This window comes from Macrotis lagotis, chromosome 1, assembly GCF_037893015.1.
Source record: "Macrotis lagotis isolate mMagLag1 chromosome 1, bilby.v1.9.chrom.fasta, whole genome shotgun sequence".
In the NCBI taxonomy this organism is placed as follows: Eukaryota; Metazoa; Chordata; class Mammalia; order Peramelemorphia; family Peramelidae; genus Macrotis; species Macrotis lagotis.
Genome location: NC_133658.1, coordinates 642,065,012 through 642,083,598, shown reverse-complemented (window position 1 = coordinate 642,083,598; position 18,587 = coordinate 642,065,012). Strand labels below are relative to the sequence as shown.

The 18,587-nt window shown below is 38.1% G+C and overlaps 1 protein-coding gene across 1 annotated transcript in view; it reads right to left on the bottom strand.

Moving 5' to 3' along the window:
- UBE4A (ubiquitination factor E4A) overlaps positions 1 to 18,587 on the bottom strand; it is a 34,183-nt gene that overhangs the window by 4,603 nt on the left and 10,993 nt on the right. The window contains exons 5-18 of the mRNA XM_074215172.1: positions 16,978 to 17,130; positions 15,806 to 15,965; positions 13,521 to 13,723; positions 13,083 to 13,274; positions 12,052 to 12,385; positions 11,662 to 11,788; positions 8,896 to 9,200; positions 7,594 to 7,726; positions 5,828 to 6,015; positions 4,627 to 4,727; positions 4,404 to 4,517; positions 2,435 to 2,609; positions 2,113 to 2,293; positions 1,351 to 1,498 (exon numbers count right to left, since the gene is read on the bottom strand). Coding sequence (XP_074071273.1) covers positions 1,351 to 1,498; positions 2,113 to 2,293; positions 2,435 to 2,609; positions 4,404 to 4,517; positions 4,627 to 4,727; positions 5,828 to 6,015; positions 7,594 to 7,726; positions 8,896 to 9,200; positions 11,662 to 11,788; positions 12,052 to 12,385; positions 13,083 to 13,274; positions 13,521 to 13,723; positions 15,806 to 15,965; positions 16,978 to 17,130 — 2,514 coding nt within the window. The remainder of the gene's footprint in view (positions 1 to 1,350; positions 1,499 to 2,112; positions 2,294 to 2,434; positions 2,610 to 4,403; positions 4,518 to 4,626; positions 4,728 to 5,827; positions 6,016 to 7,593; positions 7,727 to 8,895; positions 9,201 to 11,661; positions 11,789 to 12,051; positions 12,386 to 13,082; positions 13,275 to 13,520; positions 13,724 to 15,805; positions 15,966 to 16,977; positions 17,131 to 18,587) is intronic.

Here is an 18,587-nt window from a genome sequence, read left to right as displayed (position 1 = left end):
TGTGGTTAGTATTGGATTTCCAAAGCTACTGATTATGAAAGGCTCAATGGCTCTGCCTAAACATTCAAATCATGAACTGCTTTTAGCACTGACATGTGAGTCTAATCTTTTTTTCCCCCCACTACAAGTTATCATTACCATCTGAACAGACACAAGGAAGATGACCAACTTTTGTCTCCAGACCAAAATGCATTTTGGCTCCTGTGAGCTAGAAATGAGTTTCAAATGTTAGTATGAAGGGGCGGCTAGGTGGCATAGTGGATGGAGCACTGGCCCTGGAGTCAGGAGTACCTGGGTTCAAATCCGGTCTCAGGCACTTGATATGCCTAGCTGTGTGGCCTTGGGCAAGCCACTTAGCCCCGTTTGCCTTGCAAAAACCTAAAATCCATCCTCTAATTCCTGTCATTCAAATGTTAGTATGAAAAAGTCAAACAACACAAGAAAAGAACGTTTTCTTTTCTTACACCTGTTCTAAAAGCCAAAATTCAGATAAAGTTGTCATTTGCATAGTTACAGAATCTCCCATGTAGGCTAAATATGAATATGAAAAGTTATTTCTGGTTTTAGTTAGACAAACCACAAGAGCAGTCAAATTTTACATATGGAAATATGGCTGTCAATGATGGACCATCATAAGCAAGGCACTAAACTGTCACCTGAATTTAAACCTGTCATTTCTAGCACTTTATTTCTTTACCACCCAGTAAATTGTTCACAGTTCTAAGTAGAGAGTGTCTTATTCATTGAATAAATCCTTCAATCAAGGAAAAGGAATGATGTCTTTTAAAAGGCAATGTATCAGATAGACTGAATATAATGATAGTTGGGTTCCAGTTTCTTTACTGAACAAGTTCATACCCCTTAATCAATTCTATTTCAGTTTTACCTTCCGTGAAGCAGGATACTTGCTAATGGAACTCTGCTTTATGTGAATAGTGAATTATTTTAGCTTTAAACAATGTAGAAATATAACTGTATAAATCCATCAAGAGAATTAACTAGATCCCCACGGGGAATGAATTAATGGTAGCAAAATACACCTGAGTGGGGGAGTTCTGTCTCAATAATTCTTATTTGAGACCCCTTTGAGTCACTTCCCTCCCTTAGGAAGAAAAATGAATGTATTTTTACATTCTTCTCTTCCTTTAGCAGGGTAAAACCAAGGAAGTTCTTATTAGTGCAAGTCAAACAAATGAGATTAATAGGAAAAGAGTACATCAAATCACTGATTAACCTATGATGAAGCTCTTTATACACCATTTTTATACTCCCTTAACAAAATAGTGAAAATGGCAGACTGGTTTTAGCACAGGATGTAAGCAGTCATACAATAGTGTTTCCCTGGCTTACCTTGATCTTCTCTGCCAGATTGCTGAAAGCCACAATCATATTTCCAGGCTTGTTTATTTTCTTTAGGACTCGAACTGTCTGAGCAAAGAGCATTGGGGAGTAAGATCGCCCATCCTTGGGCACAGTGGCACAGAAATTCTCCTCATCACTAGATGGAGATAATGTGGAAGAGAACATGTCAAACAAAGGAGATACATGCTATGGTTCAGAAAAGATCTCCTATCACTTATCACTTATAAGCCATGTTTGTGTATTTGATTTAGAAAAATTGCATGCAACATTCTGGGTGGAAGACCTAGTGAGTTTTTTCCTACAGACTTAAAAGTTTTATATATATATATATATATATATATTTCTTTCAATTCAGAACCTCTGAAATTTATCTCTTATACATAGTGGTCATAACATTTATCACTCCAAATAATGCTCCATATAAAAGATAATATTAAATATCAGGTAAAATTTAAATTCTGAAAACATGAGTTTTTTGGTAAGACAATTGGGTTATGTGACTTGCCAAAGGTCACACAGTTAAGGAAGTATTAAGTATTTGAGGCTGGATTTGAACTCAGGTCCTCCTGATTTCAGGGCTCTATCCACTGCCACCTAGCTTCTCCTGAAAACATGATTTTAAAGAAATTAGATCTCTATTATCACATTCACATCTCCATAAAATGACCACTCTGTTACCCCCACAATTATGATTACATTTTAAGATCCTATCAGCCTTCTCTCTGATCTGAAAAGAACCACTTTCAGTACCCGAGATTTAAGTAGATGTTGCAGATGTCTGAAACAAGCTGCTGGGGTTTGAAATCAAATTCGCTGAAGTCCTTGACTTTTAAGGCTCCCATCTTAGGACCAACTAGGTGCTGCAGGAAGTAGTTTAGCATAGAGATGATTCTTTCAGCCAGGAAGGGGTGAACGAAGAGGGACTTGATCTCTGGAACACAAATGGATGGTACTCTAAGTCGAACTATTGGCAATTCTTTATTACTTGAAGGCAAGACAGGTAAAGGTCCCCCTAACAAAGTTTAGTGCTGCTACCACTAATTTTTAGATATGCAGATATTCCTTTTCTTACCTGATGTCAGAAAAGCCAAGGTACCAATGGTTTCATTAGACATGATATTGTGGAATCGAGCCAGCTGCCCAAACATCTGCAAACTGGCCTCCTTTTCTCGACGGGCCTCTGGAGACAAACTGTCCCATTCACCTTGGTCCCTCTCAATTTGCTGAATCTTTATCTTGCTTAAGTACTAAAGAAAGTAGAAACAATTTGTGGGATGAATCAAGAGGCTTCACTTAAATTTCTCAAATTCAACATACACTAAAGTTTGCTAGGTAATAAAAGAAAATAGTTGAGAAAAGGAAAATATTTCAAGGAATATTTCAAATGAAAGTTAAAACCCCAGCAACTCAAATGTAAGTCAGTGAAAATGAGATTTTCCAAGATCATCTAAGAAAAATGGCATTCTAGACAGTCTTTAAATTTAAAACTTTGAGTTATTAAAGTTTAAAACTACATTAAAACTTTTGAGAGACCCTATATATCTTATCATGGGACTTGAGTAATAAGAAGTTGAAGTGTAAGGAAAAATTTCCCACTACAGCTGTTGAAAGTGACATGGGCTGCTTCAGGAGGTGAAAATAATAATTATGATTGACAACAGCTATCATTTATATAGAGTTTACTATGTGCTGGCATAGGGCTAAGAGATTTACAATCATTATCTTATTGAAATCACAACAATCCTCATTTTACAGATAGCAAGTTTTCCCATCATTAGGGGGTACTTATAAGAAGCTGGATGACTATTTATCAGGTAAGTATACTGTAGACAGTTCAGATATGGACTGAACAAGACCATGAAAGACCCTAAACTCCAAATTTCTGTAAGATTGTACATGAGGTGAAAATGATCTGGTCATCTGGGCAGGTATGAAAAATCTGAGATCATAGACTAAGAGCTGTAAGGATTTTGGAGTTCAGCTAGTCTGTTCTCCTCATTTTATATGGAGGAAACTAATGCTAGAAAGGAATGATAACTTGTCCAAGATCAAGATTGAAACTATAGCTCTCTGAGTCCAGATCTGCTCCTTTCCACAATCAAAAGACAATCAAAATGCTTCCTGTCATCATGAAAGCTCTATCAAGTATGTAACTGTGGCAAACAACGACAAATCGATGCATGCAATTGCCATCTGCTTTGTCTTTGTGTCATAGCAGCTCTTGTTGGGAAGAACTACACATCATAGTCTGTTCATTCACTCTCCTGAGTTTATAAAAAAATCTCATATGAAAATACCAGCTTAAAAAAAGGAACACAAGACAAAACCCTTTGGTGTTTCCAAATAAATAGCTGTGGATATGGCAAATTAACAAGAGGGTCAAGATGAACTCAACAGGCTGTCCCCAAGGTTTAACTGCTTGCCTTCCTCTGGGAAATTGTCCTCCCCTACTCCCATCATGGGAAAGGTTTTGCTTAGTGTATGAAGGTTGCTTTTTATAGTGGCATTAAGCAGTTTTCATTAAGTGTGGTTAATCACACCCAAGAGGCTGAAAGATACCAAATAATGTTTTATATTTTGTAAAACATAAAAATAACTGTTTCCAATAACATCATTATGAATCCACCCTATCATTGTCACTCAAGATTTGGGAGATGAAGAATATTGACAATTTGGGATTCCCCACACAAAAACTTATCCTAAGCCAAGCTCTCTTATTTTATAGATTTGGCTCCATGAATTAATTCTACCAATAACTCATTGTTCATATTATATTGTTTAATCTCTGCTAAAGCAGTTCACCCCTACCCAGTTAGTTTCAATGCCCCCTGATTTTAGTCAACAGGGAAAAATTACTTGGTAGATTGTATATGATCCCATATCAGGTGTGATAAGACCATTTGGTTCTACTTATACATTCACAAGTTCAGCGTGAGAAATTGATCCTGCTTTTATTAAAGAAATATGAGATTGCTCTATTTTGATGAGAAAGTATAAATTTATGATTTGCTAATATGGAGACTGTCAAACCATCTTCTTACCTGTATGGCTTCATCCAATAGGAAGATAGCATCATTCATCAGAAGATTCAGGAAGCGGAGAAAGAGAGGGGGATTCATGGCCTCCAAATTTTCAGAGGCATAATCAGCTAAACCCTGCAATCCCCATCCCAAGAGAAAGATGTTAGCATGAAACCATAGCCCATTGGGCTTTTTGTTGTTGTTGTTACTGGAAAGACACTTCTTTCACCATTAACTATCTTACCTTTATGCTTTCTCTGTAGGTGTCTGTTCCCCACATGTACTTTAAGATGGGATACATGGGACGGCGGTAGTTAAACTTTTGTTCAAACTGATGGGGGTCTCCTGGAGAAAGCCAGTAGGACAAAGAACAATCAGAGTATGAAAGTTGGCAAGAGTGACATGGGGAATAGGAAACCTCTTTCATTCCAAAGCTGCCAAAGCTTCTAGGGGCATCTCCTTTCAGAGCTACCATCTGGTCAGAGAAAGGGTGAGATATACATTCATTTCCTGATGATATCTTGGGCAACAGATGTACAGAACACCTTGCTCAGCAAGGAATCATTGTCATAGCAGGTACTTGAACAGCAGCTAAGCTGCAAAACAAGAACCAAGAAAATAAACACTACCAAGTCCAAATATATGACACTCATCAAGCTATGTTATAGAGGTGCCATAGAAAAAGTAATGGGGAAGTGAAGTACCACTGCAGAGATATATTTCCAGACATATTTCTTCTTGGACTAGAGATGTGGTAGTGGACTGTGACTTCAGAATTTTTGTCTTCCAAGCTATTATTATGGTCACCTACTATAGGGTGGGGGGGTGGGGGTGGGTGGGAGGTACACTTCCAGCTTTCCCCAAATTTAACATCTGTATCAAGCTCAATTCAGCTCCCTCATTCTTGGAACTCCATCTTCCAACCGTGAAACCAACTGGTTCCTGATAACACTGAAAGACAGGAAGTCAGAACATGACACTGCATCCTAACCTCAGGGACAGATAACCTGTTGCTTATGATGCCTTTGACACAGTAGTGCTATCACTGCTGAGAAGGAGTCCCCCTGTAACTGGGCTTGAATGACAACTCGAGACATGCCAGTATTTGAATGAGTTAGGATTGGTATACCATCTGGCCACAACTAAGGGGCTTCACTCACTGCTAAGCAAGGAAGAGAACACCGATTGACAGCATTTGAAGCCTGATAGGCAGACAGGCTGGTTAAGATGGAAGAACCTCAGTTAATAAGTTGTCTTTGAACCTGTTGTTTGCAATTTTACCCAGATAAGGGAAAAGAAGGGTCTGTGTGCCCCAATTAGATAGACTAATGGGTTTAACTGACTCTGATTTGATCAAGTCTAGTACCCTGGTACTTCCTTCTCTTCCAGAAAAGATCTGCCAGGCTGTCAGTGTCTCAGTATAGAGACCCTTCACAGCTGCTTACCTGTAAACTCGATGTCTACAAAGACTTTGATGAGTGCTTCAGCAAGCTGGGCTGCATAGGGATAGCTGCAGAACACACGCTTACGGTGGAACACGCTGGATACCAGTGGGTTTGGGGCTTGGTCCAGGTGTGGCATGACTGCTTCTAGCACCTCTGCCAGTTTGGCCCTCAGGTGGGGGTTCTTCATTCTGCAATGTGTTTAGGAGATAGGATAACAAGGATGGGGAGAACTGGCTGTCAAATTGGAACAGTCTATTGTTTCAACTGGTCAGTTTCTGGGGCAATGCTATGCAAGACATGATTCCTGAGAAGATACCTCATGTAGTGCCTATCTGAAGGTCAGAGGTCCTTCTTAGTGTCACAACTCTATACAATACAGAACTTTAAATATTAATCTCTCTCTTTCATTCAATTCCTCAAACATTTATTCAGTGCCTCTGCTCTGGGCTAGGTATTAGGAATACAAAAAGAATTCTTGGCCTCTGGAAGTTTCCATGATAATCAGGGATACAGTATATAAAACAGGTAAGTAAATAATGAGATAATATCAAGTGAGAAGACACCAGCAACTAGGAACAGCTTTAGGAAGGAGGTTGGCATGGGTGAGCTTTGAAAAAAGCTAAGAATTTTAAAAAGTGGAAGTGAAGGCAGATTGGAAAAGCACAGGTAGGAGATAGAATGCTGAGTTTGAGGAACAGTAAGCAGGTAGGCTGGTTTGGCTGGAATGTAGAATATATGAACTAAGTCTGGAAAGGTAGACCAGATTGTGAAGGAATTGAAATGCAAAGTTGAGGAGACTTAACATGGAGTTTCTAGACCCTGTTACATAAGTTAGCCCTTATTGTTCTTTTCAGTTTACAAAGGCTGAGACCATAGACCTGTACATTATATATCATTCTTGATGCCTCGCATGTAGTGTATGTTTGGGGAAGGATGATTTTTCATTAAGTCCATTTAATTCTATGAGAGCTAGGTAATGGCTTCTGTTTTCCATTTTAAAAAATTAGGGAAGTGGAGACCCATCTTTCTACTCCCCTTCTTCTAGGGTAGGAGGCCCCCCTCAGTCATACCTTCAGTTCTATGAACTTACAGATAGGGTCTATTTCCTGTTATACTTAAACCAGAGAGACAAGTAGTCACATTTATGGTTTTTGATAGAAGATAGTTAGAAAATCTATGAAAGGGAATTTGGACAGATCAGAGGTAGTACAGCACATATCACTACTAACAATAACTCCTCATGTTTAGGTAGTACTTTAGGGTTTGCAAAATATTTTCTTCACAAACCTTATGTGAGGTAGAGAGGTGCAAGTTCTTTACAAAAGAGGAAACAAAGACTGAGGGTTTAAATGACTTGTCCATAATTTGAACTAGGAAGGCAGGATCTGTATCCAGACTCCAATTCTAGGACTGCAAGACCAAACTGCACTGCTGCTATTATTGTTTGCAGTTACTTAAAAGGCATTAGCTGTAACTGTTTGGGTTTAACATGATGGTGTTTCTGCTTTAACAAGGGATTAACAACTAAAATCTCATCTGAACCTCATGTGCTGGATGAACCCTCAAGGGAGCAAAATTCTTTGCTTACTATGTATATTCTCTAGTGTGGAGAGACCTAAGGAAGATCAGGTGAGTCATTAATGTTAACATAAGTGTTCAAAGCATCCCCTTATGATTTAAGCTTATTTATTTATTCTTGCTTTGAAAGCACTCTGGATATTCTGTGGGTCTATATAACAACAGAAGTCAAGCTGTTAGCACATTACCTTTCTACACTTCCAGTGAAAATAGTGACAAAATGAAGAACTTGCTCCAGGGAATCAGCTGATGTCTCCAGGATGTCATCAGCAAAGCGCCGTAGGAAAATAAGAAAATCTCCCAGGTTATCCGCAAAAAATTCTGCAAATGTAAATGTTCACTTGTTTTTCTTGATGGATTAGGAATATGGGCCAATGCTTGATCCTCTCTCACTTAGCAACATTTACTTTTTCTTTTACTCCACATTTATGGTGGAGCTTAAATTAGAGACTTTCAGTTGACTTGTGAAAATGTACTGGAAAGGTCAATTCTAATCAAGGTAAAGGGTTAGATGAGGAATTCTCTATATATTTACTATTCACATATAGTTGACTAGAATTAGTATAGGGATCTGAGCACATCCAAGCAATAATTATAGAGCTTAGCAAAGTGACATATGCTAGTGTTTCCTCTTTGGCTCCCAAGGCTAACTGCTGGCTTTATAAAACAATTATAAACTTATTGTTGATGACATTTTTCAGATACATTTAACAACATTAACATTATTAGACATTATTAGACATCTCATATTCCTTTCTCACACATTATTTTCTGTAGCCAAACTAGATTAATAGCTATTCCCTTAACAACAGTCATCTCCTTAAAGTTTTGTGCTTTCCCTCCTTTGCTCGTTTTCTCCTCTATACTTGGAATGTCCTTTCCTATACTCACTTTCTCTTAATATTTTACCCACCTTCAAGGTCCAGTTCAAACAAGACCCCTTCCATGAAGTTTTCTGTAATCTCCAACAGATTAAAGTGATCTTTTTCTCATCTACCTTTATAGACTTTATGCTCCTATTACACATAAAAATTCTAATTTGTATTATATACCTGTTTGGTCATAGTTATGATTCAGTAATTCCTTAAGTGTAAAGATTATCTTATTTTTACATTTCCTCTTGCACCTACTGTGCTGAAATGAATTGCTGAATAAATGAATAAAGCATCACAGGCTCATCCTGTAAAAAGTTAGTAATATAAAAACTATATCATCAAGGATAGACCTTTTATAGGTAAAAGCCTGTGGAAGAATATTAGCATCTAAACAACATTGATAGCTTTGGGAATTCTAACTTGTTTTCTAACTTGCATACAAGTGGGATCTTTTTACATTTCTACCACTAGACAACACATATAACATTAAAAGATATTTCTCTGAAAAGGACTGAAAATAAGAGAGAAAAGTCAATCTTAAGTTTAAACTTCTGGAAGACTCAATTCAGATCTGCCAGTTATAAATAGGAAGTTCCAAAGGAAGAGCCAACTCACCTGGCACATAAGCCAAAGAGCTGTACTCATCTGGCAAAGGAAAGGTCAGCTCTACTGGCTCTGTGCCTTGGTTGCCAATGGCTAGCTGAACCAGAAGAACAGCCATGGACACCTGCAAATTGAGGCAGTTTTGTAGCATCTGCGGCTCAGTCATAGCAGTCTTCGTGGAGAGATAGACAGTCATCAAGCGCTCAAACTGCTCTCGGAGGCTGTCCGCAGTGGGACTGGCACTTTGCTGAGCCTCACGCCAAGCGACCTGCAGCCGGTGCAAGCTCTGGTTGATTTTTACCATCTGGTCATGCAACCTGCCCCGGGGAGACCAGACAGAATGAGTCTGGGAAGCTGAAAGGAGTCTGTCACAGACTACCCAGGGTACATCAGGTATCCAAAAATGCTTTGTGTGTGTGTGTGTGTGTGTGTGTGTGTGTGTGTGTGTGTGTGTGTTTTGTGTGCATCTATGAGTAATGAAGGATAGGGAGGGGAGACGATGGAGAAAAAGCACAACCCCAAAAACCTGCTGAGACCCAATGGACGCAAAGTGGAAACAAGAGGAGAGTCCTGATTTAACTGCAACTTTCATAGTCTTGAAAAGCATAAAACACAATGGCATCCCTATTTATACTTTATGCTTAATACATATCTGCTGAATTGATTTGAGAAACTTATTTAGTTAAGTTACAAGTAGATCACAACTGATTACTTTTTTATTTTAGAAAAACAATGAAGTGATCCAACTATCAAGGAAAGCAATCTGCTTTAAAAAGTGTTTAAAATAGTCATGTCTTTTGAAGACCTCACTGCTAAGCATTTATCTCAAGGAAGTCCAATACACAAAAGTGCCATAGCACCTTTCTAGCAGCATTTTTTTTATAGTAACAAAGAAATAGGAACAAAGCAGATGTTCATTCTGTGGGTAGTAGTCAAATGAATCCTGGTATATAAGTATAATGGATTATGTTATTGAATATGACTGCAAAGAAACATGAGAAGACATACCTATTGATACAAAGTGAACTAAGCCTATCAGGAAAACAATACATAAAAGACATCTAGATTTACATTATCATAGTTATTTTATACACACACACACACACACACACACACACACACAAAATGTGTGTATATATATAAATTTATACACATGTATGTGTGTGTATATATATATATATATATATATATATATATATATATATATATATATATATATATAACTATAATAATATAAATGAAAACCCCAAACCTCAAATTACATACTGTATAATTATAAAGATTATGCTGGAGCCCAAAAGAAGAGAAAAATAGGGGCAGCTAGGTGTACACAATCCTGGAGTCAGGAGAATTTAAGTTCAAACCTGGCCAGATCATTATGCAACTCTGGACAAGTCATTTAATCCCAAATGCCTCCAAAAAAAGAAAGATGAAGAGAAAAATGTGCTTCCCATCTCTCTTTGTAGAGGTTGGGTATGGAAGAGGTAAGTGTGGAACACTGACTATCCTGTCAGGTGTGGCTGGTTGTGTTGAACTGCTTAGAAGCAGCTAGGTGGCACAGTGGATATATGGCTGGACTTGGAGACAGAAGCATAGCCATCCTTTCCAAGTTATCCTTTCCATAGTAATGTCAGTGCCATCATCTACCTCTCAATCATCTGATCAGTGGCCACATCTTGCTTTCTCTACTTTTACAACAGCTCTCTCAATATTCAAAACAATCACATTAGTTTTCACTCTCACCACCACCTTCCAGGCCTCCCTACCTCTGGTCTTTGTCTATTCTAACCCATTTTGGCAGACGTGCAAAAATGAGTTTCCTTGTGTGAAGGTAGGTCTGTGTCACTCTCCTGCTCAGGTACCACTGTCTCCCTCTTGCATCCAGTTTAAAACAGAAGCTTCTTTGTTTGGCTTTTGAAGCCTGTAACAACCTGGCCCCAATCTACCTCAGCAGTTCCTTTTCACGACTTGGCCTTTATGTCTCTGGGCTGGTCATTTTCCACGCCTAAAATACACTACGGTCTTCTTACCTCTGACTTACAGAATCCTTTGCTTCCTTTAAGACTCAGCTCAAAGATTACCTTGTGCATGAAGCCTTTCCTGATTCCCCATTGCTAGTAGAGGAAGGAGGAAGGGAAGGGAATAAGAATTTTGACAGAACCTATGTGCTAAGCCCTTTACAAATACTCTCTCATTAGATCCTCACAACAACTAGGAGGGTGTACATTATTATCTCCATTTTAAATTTGAGAAACTGAGACCATCAGAGGTGAAATAACTTGCCCAGGATCACATAGCTAAAAATGTCTGAGGCTAGATTTGAATCCAGGGGGATTCATACCTATGTCATTTATCTTGTATTTATTCTGAACACACACACACACACACACACACGTGTTGTCTCTAGATAGAATGTATGCTTCTTGAGAGGAGCATTTGTCTTGTATCCCCAAAGCCTTGCACAGGGCCTGGAATATAGTAGATATTTAATAGATGCTTGATTAAGTAATGTAATCCAGTCTTCCCAGAAGAGTGGCAGTAAAAAAGATTAAAGCTTAAAATTGATGATCCTTCAGGCTAAAGTGCTGGTGAACTGAGACTGGCATAACCATAATTTTTTAAGACTCTCTCAAATAAGTAATAATTACATTTCAATGCCTCCCCCCTTACCCCAACCTGTTGTGAATCTGAAGTCTGGAATGATTCTAAACCTCTGGGACTCACCTAGGACAATCTTGGTTATGGACAATGATTATATAATACAGAAGAATTACAAACCTGTGAAATCCCACGTGCAAGGTGTATTGTGTCAGAACCAGATTCTCTGTTACCAGGTTATAGTTTTGAGCAAACTGCATCTCCTGATCACTCTCTTTAGGGATCAAACAGGTCTCTTTATCTAAACCTTTAAAAAAAGAAGTGTCAAAATTAGCAGCTCATAAACCTACTCTAACTCCTGAGAATAAGGACTCAAGGTAGAATCAAAAGTCCACCCCAAAATGACCAGATGTAGTTTAGCTGTTCATTCATTTCTATGGTTTCCATTCTTAAATCTCTCCCCTCTGCCTCATCTCTTTTCCTTTAGGAGAAAGGTACAAATATTAAGAGAAGAAACTATACTGGACAACCTATGTCCATTATGAATTTGAAAAATCTTTTCTATTTTACCTTTCATATGCACATTCTTTATCCTTCTCTCTTCATCATTCAACTCTTTGAGGGCACAGTAGGTAGGGTTAAAGGTTAGCAGTCTAGGGAATTTAGGTTTGCAAAATGGCTGGCACAGCTTCAGGAGAGCAGCACCCAGATTCAGGAAGAAGGCATCTGAGGCATACATCTGGAAGAAGATTTCTGGCATCTGATTGGCCCAGATCTTGGTGCGACCTGTGTTAGCATATAAGCAGTTTCCAAGCCAGGACAAGATCCAATGCTTGGTGTCTGGAGAGAGTTGGAGCAAGTTCTTCAGCATCTGGTAAATCTTTTCATGGAACTGGGCCATAAACTGTTTTAAAAAAAAATACCACACCAAAAAGTTCCAGTTTTATACTCCCTAACATTTTTAGCCAAACATTATGTCTATTCATTTCTAACAACATGCCAATTTTGCCCTTCACTCTCCATATCAGATTAATTTTGGAAAATTTGGGCTCTCCATGATAGATTTCTTTATGAAATGCTGAATTCAGAATGCTTTATAACCTTGGAGAAAGCCATATTGACTGGATGGTAAAGGGGGAGGCTTAAAACTCCCTTATTTATGATATTACATCTCCAAGTGTCTAACTAAAGTAGAGTTCGAAGAAAGCAATTAGTTTAGGGAGGGGAGCATTCATTGTTAAAGCAAATTTTTGACTTATCCTACTCAAATGAAGGGACTTAAGGGCCTCGATTATAAATGCATAATAAAGAAAAGTAAGGTTTGGGAGGCTATCAAAATAGATGTCATAGCAGCAAAGGGCACTGTACTCAAAGTAGACTGTTCTCAGACACCATTCCGGTTTTATTTTTTGCTTTCTCTGAACTTCAACAGAACAGCGATTTCTTTCAGTAGTTTCTATAGAATACAGACTACTTCTGTAATGATCAATGAAAATTATTCCCTAAATGGAGCTCAAACCACCTTATTTACAACTATTTTCAGAAGACCCTTTTTGTTTTCCTTAAGGCTTGGGGCCTGGTATCCAAGTGAGAATTTCCACCTGATGAATGTTGGCCTCCTGCACTTTGATCTCTTGGGGACTGGATCGGGATGGATTCAAGAAATAGCCATGATTCTCCACTACTCCTGGAGTCTTTAACAAGCAGGAGATACTCAGAATTACTCCCAGTAAGGTCTTCTGGTACATCTGTCCATTGCTGGGGTCCTTGGGTTGAATGTACTCTACAAAAACCTGTAGGGAAGTAGAAATGAACTCTACTGATCTCTTTGTACAGGAATAACTGGATCATTGTGTCAAGATCTAAGAATCTAAAGAGGATGGGGAAACCAAACTGAGTTCTTTTTCTTTTGTTTCTCTTAAGTCTAAAGATAATAATTATATTGGGAGAAGTCATTTGAAAATCATCCAAGAGTAAGTGAATATTTGATCCTTATCACAGAAAGCCCCAGGAGGACCTTTTCAAATTTGTGGACTTACTTTTGCAATATCCTTCTGCCTTGTAAAATAGAGAAGCATATCTAGATATGTGTATAGCAAGATTTGACAGAGATCTAAATCTTTTATCCTGCTCAATAAAATGTCAAATACTGGAACCATGACTTCTTGAAATGTTCGAACTTCCTGATCCACCGTCAAGGCTTCAATGACCTCTTCGAGAAACTCAGTTACATCTTCAAAATCTAATAATGGAACAAGAAAATGGGAAGAAAAAGTGGATCAAAGAAACTTAAGATGGGTAAATAAATCTGATACTTTATCCTTTTTCATATCTGTCTTTATACGTTTAGCCCTAGTCACTTGAATATGACTTCCTTGGAAAGAGAGGCAGCATGGTATAATAGAAAGCTCATGGATTTGAAGTTAGAAGGACAAGACACAAATCCTGACTCAGGACATTTACTTGTGTGTGACGGAAAGAAAATAATGTAGTGGTCAATGAAAATATATTGAATAAGAGCTTACTAAATAGAAAACACTATGCTAAGGATCAGAGATCCAGTATACATGGTACAGGGGGAAAATCTAGAGTTATTGTGCTTTGGAATCAGAGGACATGGTTTCAAATTCCACATTGAGTAAGTATTCCTAGTAAAGCAGACAATCTCATGGAGTGAATTCATCATCTCTATGAGAATAACTCCTGGATCTGTCTGTCTGTCTGTCTGTCTCTCTGGAGGATTAATTCTACATTTCCAATTGCCTAGGGGACACTTCATACTGGACTTAGTCCCAAAGACTTCTCAAAACTACACATATCCAAAACCAAACACATTATCTCCCCACCAAAACCCTATTTCCAATAAGGGCACCATTATTTTCCAGATTTGTAACCTTGGCATTATCCTGAACTCTACACTCTCTCTTTAATTCTCTTAAATCAAGTGTCAGATTTTGTCATTTTTACATTTCTCTCCACTCAAACAGCTACCAACTAAACAAATCGTTCAGGCCCTAATCATATCTTATTTGGCTTCCCTGCTTCCATTCTCTCCTTACTCCAGTCCATTCTATGCTGACCATCTGATTTCCAAATGCTGATGGCTTCTTCGAGCCTTCAGGCTTCATGAGCTTTTAAAGATCTTCATGACCTGCCTTTGACTTGTTTGATCAGTCTCACTGAACACTGCTCTCCACCCTTTGCTCTATGATAAAACAAATGCAGTCTTTTTCGTTCTTTACATATAGCACTCCACCCCAAGCCTTTATATCCTTTTAAGATCTGGTTCAAAAAGGCCACCTTCTAAAAGAAATCTTTCTCAATTCCCCTCACAACTATTGAAGTCATGCCTATCTTCCCAAACTACCTTGTAGTTAATGATTTTATTTTTAATATTTTTATTTATTCTATATATATACTTCCAGTTTTAACTGTTAGAATATAAGTGTTTTACAAATTGGATTGTTTTAACCTTTGTATTTATATTCCCAAATTCTAACAAGTATTTGGTATGTAATAGAAACTTAATACAACTGACTAATTGGTTTTTGGGACTACTTTCTAATTGTTAGAAATGTCTTCCTCATGCCAATCCAAAATCCTGCTGCCCTATAAATGATATTTATATACCTTTGGCCTTTAAGGCAGCATATGATTTAATCTCCCTAGGTCTTAGTTTCCTCAACTGAATGATAGGGTTTTTATGGTCTGAGGTCCCTTTCACCTCTAAATCTATGAATCTGTTATCTATAAATGTTGGATAATAATACTTGTACTACTTAACTTACAGAGTTGAAAGAACTTTGCAATTCTTAAAGTACTTCATAGAAGTGCATTATTCATTGAAACAGATGGCAGGAATATAAGGAATATTTAAACCTAAAGGGCTGATTTCTTGTTTCACTTTTTTTTTTTTAAACACAAGTATCATTGTGCTAGTTCCATCTGACCACTGGGCTTACCGGACTTTATCGTCATCCGTGGCCAATTTCAAACCTTCCATTTTGGTATTCTACCCAATTCTTACTTTCCGAAAATGTCCCATCCTCTTTCTTTTTCCTCCTTTCCTCTTTCTTCCCATCAATGTAGTTGCCTCATCTAGGTATTAAAAATAAGTTAATCTGACTGATTTGAGTTATAAACTGACACCTCAGAGGGTAAGTGAATATAAGTCCAGTGGTAGGGAGACAATTTGTTCATTTTTTAAAAAAATGATGAGCTCTTGTTTCACTTTGACCAGAGCCAAAAATGACAGACCATGAAGAGACTAATATTGTCTAGGTCTCCAAAAGTTCAAAATGCTAGTTCTCACTTCCATACTTACGGGCCCCTCGAATTGCTTCCAACAAGAGGTCTACCAGCTGATCATAGACATTCTGATCAACATAAATCTCTGGGGTGAGGAGGACAGTTCTGGTATTAGACACTGTTAGGTTCCTACACCTCACAGCAAAGGGCAGCAAGTTTTCTGGTACTTTGGTAATCTAAAGGGAGAGAAGAAAGACTGAAACAATTTGGCCTGAAATAAATTTGTATGCAGGTAATGAATGGGAAAATAAGAGATAGTTAAATCTCTGAGAAATGTAGAGTTAATATGAAAAGGAAAACATAAAAAAAATTTGCTCTAAGTAAACTATGGAAGTGCAAAAAGGGCTACAGGGTAACTTGGGAGTTCAGAGCAGGGAAATGAGGAAATGATTCATGAAGGAAATGGCATTTACATAAGGTTTTATAGGAAAGAAAGGATTTGGACAGGTAATTCTAGCAGTGGAAAGGGCATTAGAGAAGGGATGGGAATTTTAAAATGGAATAAACAGTGAGGAAAAGTAGAGAGGCCAAAACCCACATACTTGTTTTCAGACAACACTTGAGTCAAATTCAATTTGGTAGGTTACCTAAATGATTCCAATAAGAATAATGGGAGACAAAGGTAGTTAGGGTTAGACTGTCAAGGTCCTTAAATTCCAGGCCAAAAACTATGGACTTTATACTCCAATGGAGAAATACTGAAGTTATATACTCCATTTTATGAAGATAACTAATAGCAGCTGTTAGATGGCCTGGAGGTAGAAATCAAAGAAGCTAGGGGCAGGGTTAGAATTCTATCACATCAATCCAAGTCAGAGGGTCTGGAGTAGGATGGGTGGCAGCAGGAATGGATATAAGACATACCTGAGAGGTAGAAAAGACAAGACAATAACTTCCACGGGTGTGGAAAATTAGAAGGGAAAGAATAAAAGATTTTAAGTCAGGTTGACTTGGAGAATGGTGGTACCATTCTCAGAAAAGGAATATGTAGATACTGGATTTCCCCTATAATTATTATAAATGATTATTTAGCAAATTCACAATGCAGAAGACATGAGGGACTTTACATTATATACAGAAGACTTCTGAAAACTAACACTGTAAAAGGGAAACAGTGCAAAAATGTTGTCATTCACAGAAGAGATAAAATACATCATAAGAAATATGGGTTCAAAGTCATTCCCCTACCTCCTCTTTTGCTCTTAGGAAACAGGAATAAAGATAACAAAGAATATGCTTCTCTCCTGCATCTCGATCTGCAGAGAGGTTTAATGTTGTGGAACTGGTCATGTTAATCAAGTGGTTGCTTGGATCCTGAAGCAGCAATCTAGTAAAGAGGGCCTAATGACAGCAAAAACCAACAAAAAGTTGTAAACAATTACAGGCTTAATGCTAGACTATAAAGATGTGTATAGTCATTGCCAACCAATGCTAAAAAAGGGATGCATTCCCTAGCTAACACTTCTCCTTATTCAAGAGATTCCATTTCATCCCCTCCAAAAATTGTCTCCTCTGTCATCCCCACTCTTTTTTCACTTATTTTATTTTTTTTAGGTTTTTTGCAAGGCAAATGGGGTTAAGTGGCTTACCCAAGGCCACACAGCTAGGTAATTATTAAGTGTCTGAGACCGGATTTGAACCCAGGTACTCCTGACTCCAAGGCCAGTGCTTTATCCACTACGCCACCTAGCCGCCCCCCTTTTCACTTATTTTAAAGCTCTCCCTCTCTACAGGCTCATTTCCTATTGCCTAAAAACATGCCCATTTTCTCCATCTTGGAAAAAACTTTCACTTGACTCTTCTATCCTTCTAACTATTGTTTTATATCTTTTACCCTTTGTAGCCAAACTCCATGAAAAGGCCATCTACAAGGGATGCCTCCATTTCCTTAACCCTTTTCTTTTTTTGTTGCTATTTCAGTCATATCTGACTCTCTGTGATCCCATTTGGATTTTTTAATTGATTTTTTGGGCCAAAGATATTGGAAAGCTTTTTTCATTTCCCTCTTAAGGAAACTGAGGCAAACAGGGTTAAGAGATTTGTCCAAGGTCACAAAGCTGGTAAGGCCACATATGAACTCAAGTCCTCCTGATTCTGGGTTCAGCACTCTCATTGTACCATTTAGCTGGTCCATTCTTTTCTTAACTCTTTATAATCTGGCTTCCAACTTTATTATTCCATCAAAATTGCTCTTCAAAGGGATTCTTTACTCCATTTTCATTCTCCTTGACTTCTCTTTTTCTCTTTATTTTGTGATCTGATGAGTTCCCATGGACTTAATTACCATCTCTATGTCAAATCTACCTTTTTTGTACCAATCTTTCTGTTGACTTTCAATCTTTCATCTTCAACTACCTTTCAGACATCTTGAACTAGAATGTGCAGTTCACATCTTAAGCTCAATATGTCTAAAATAACTCAATAGCCTTCCCGTTAAATTCTCCCTTACTCCTTTCTTCCCTATGACTGCTTGTTGAGGAATATCAGCCTCCTAGTCCTCAGGCACAAAACCTGAGAGTCATCCTGGATTCCTCATTCTCTCTCACCCCTACTCCATGTCCAATTTATTGCCAAGATTTGAAGATTTCAACTCTGTACCATCTCTTGTCTGACACTCCCACCAGTATAATAGCCTCCAGGTGGGCCAACCTGTCTAAAGTCTCTCTCCCCTCCAATTTACCCTTCAAATTATTTCCTCACCCCATCTACTGTCTTCAGAAGCAATTACAAAATGTTGTTTGGGCATAGAGACCTAAGTTAGGAAGACCTAGACTCTTACCTTTTCAGCCTTCTTGCAT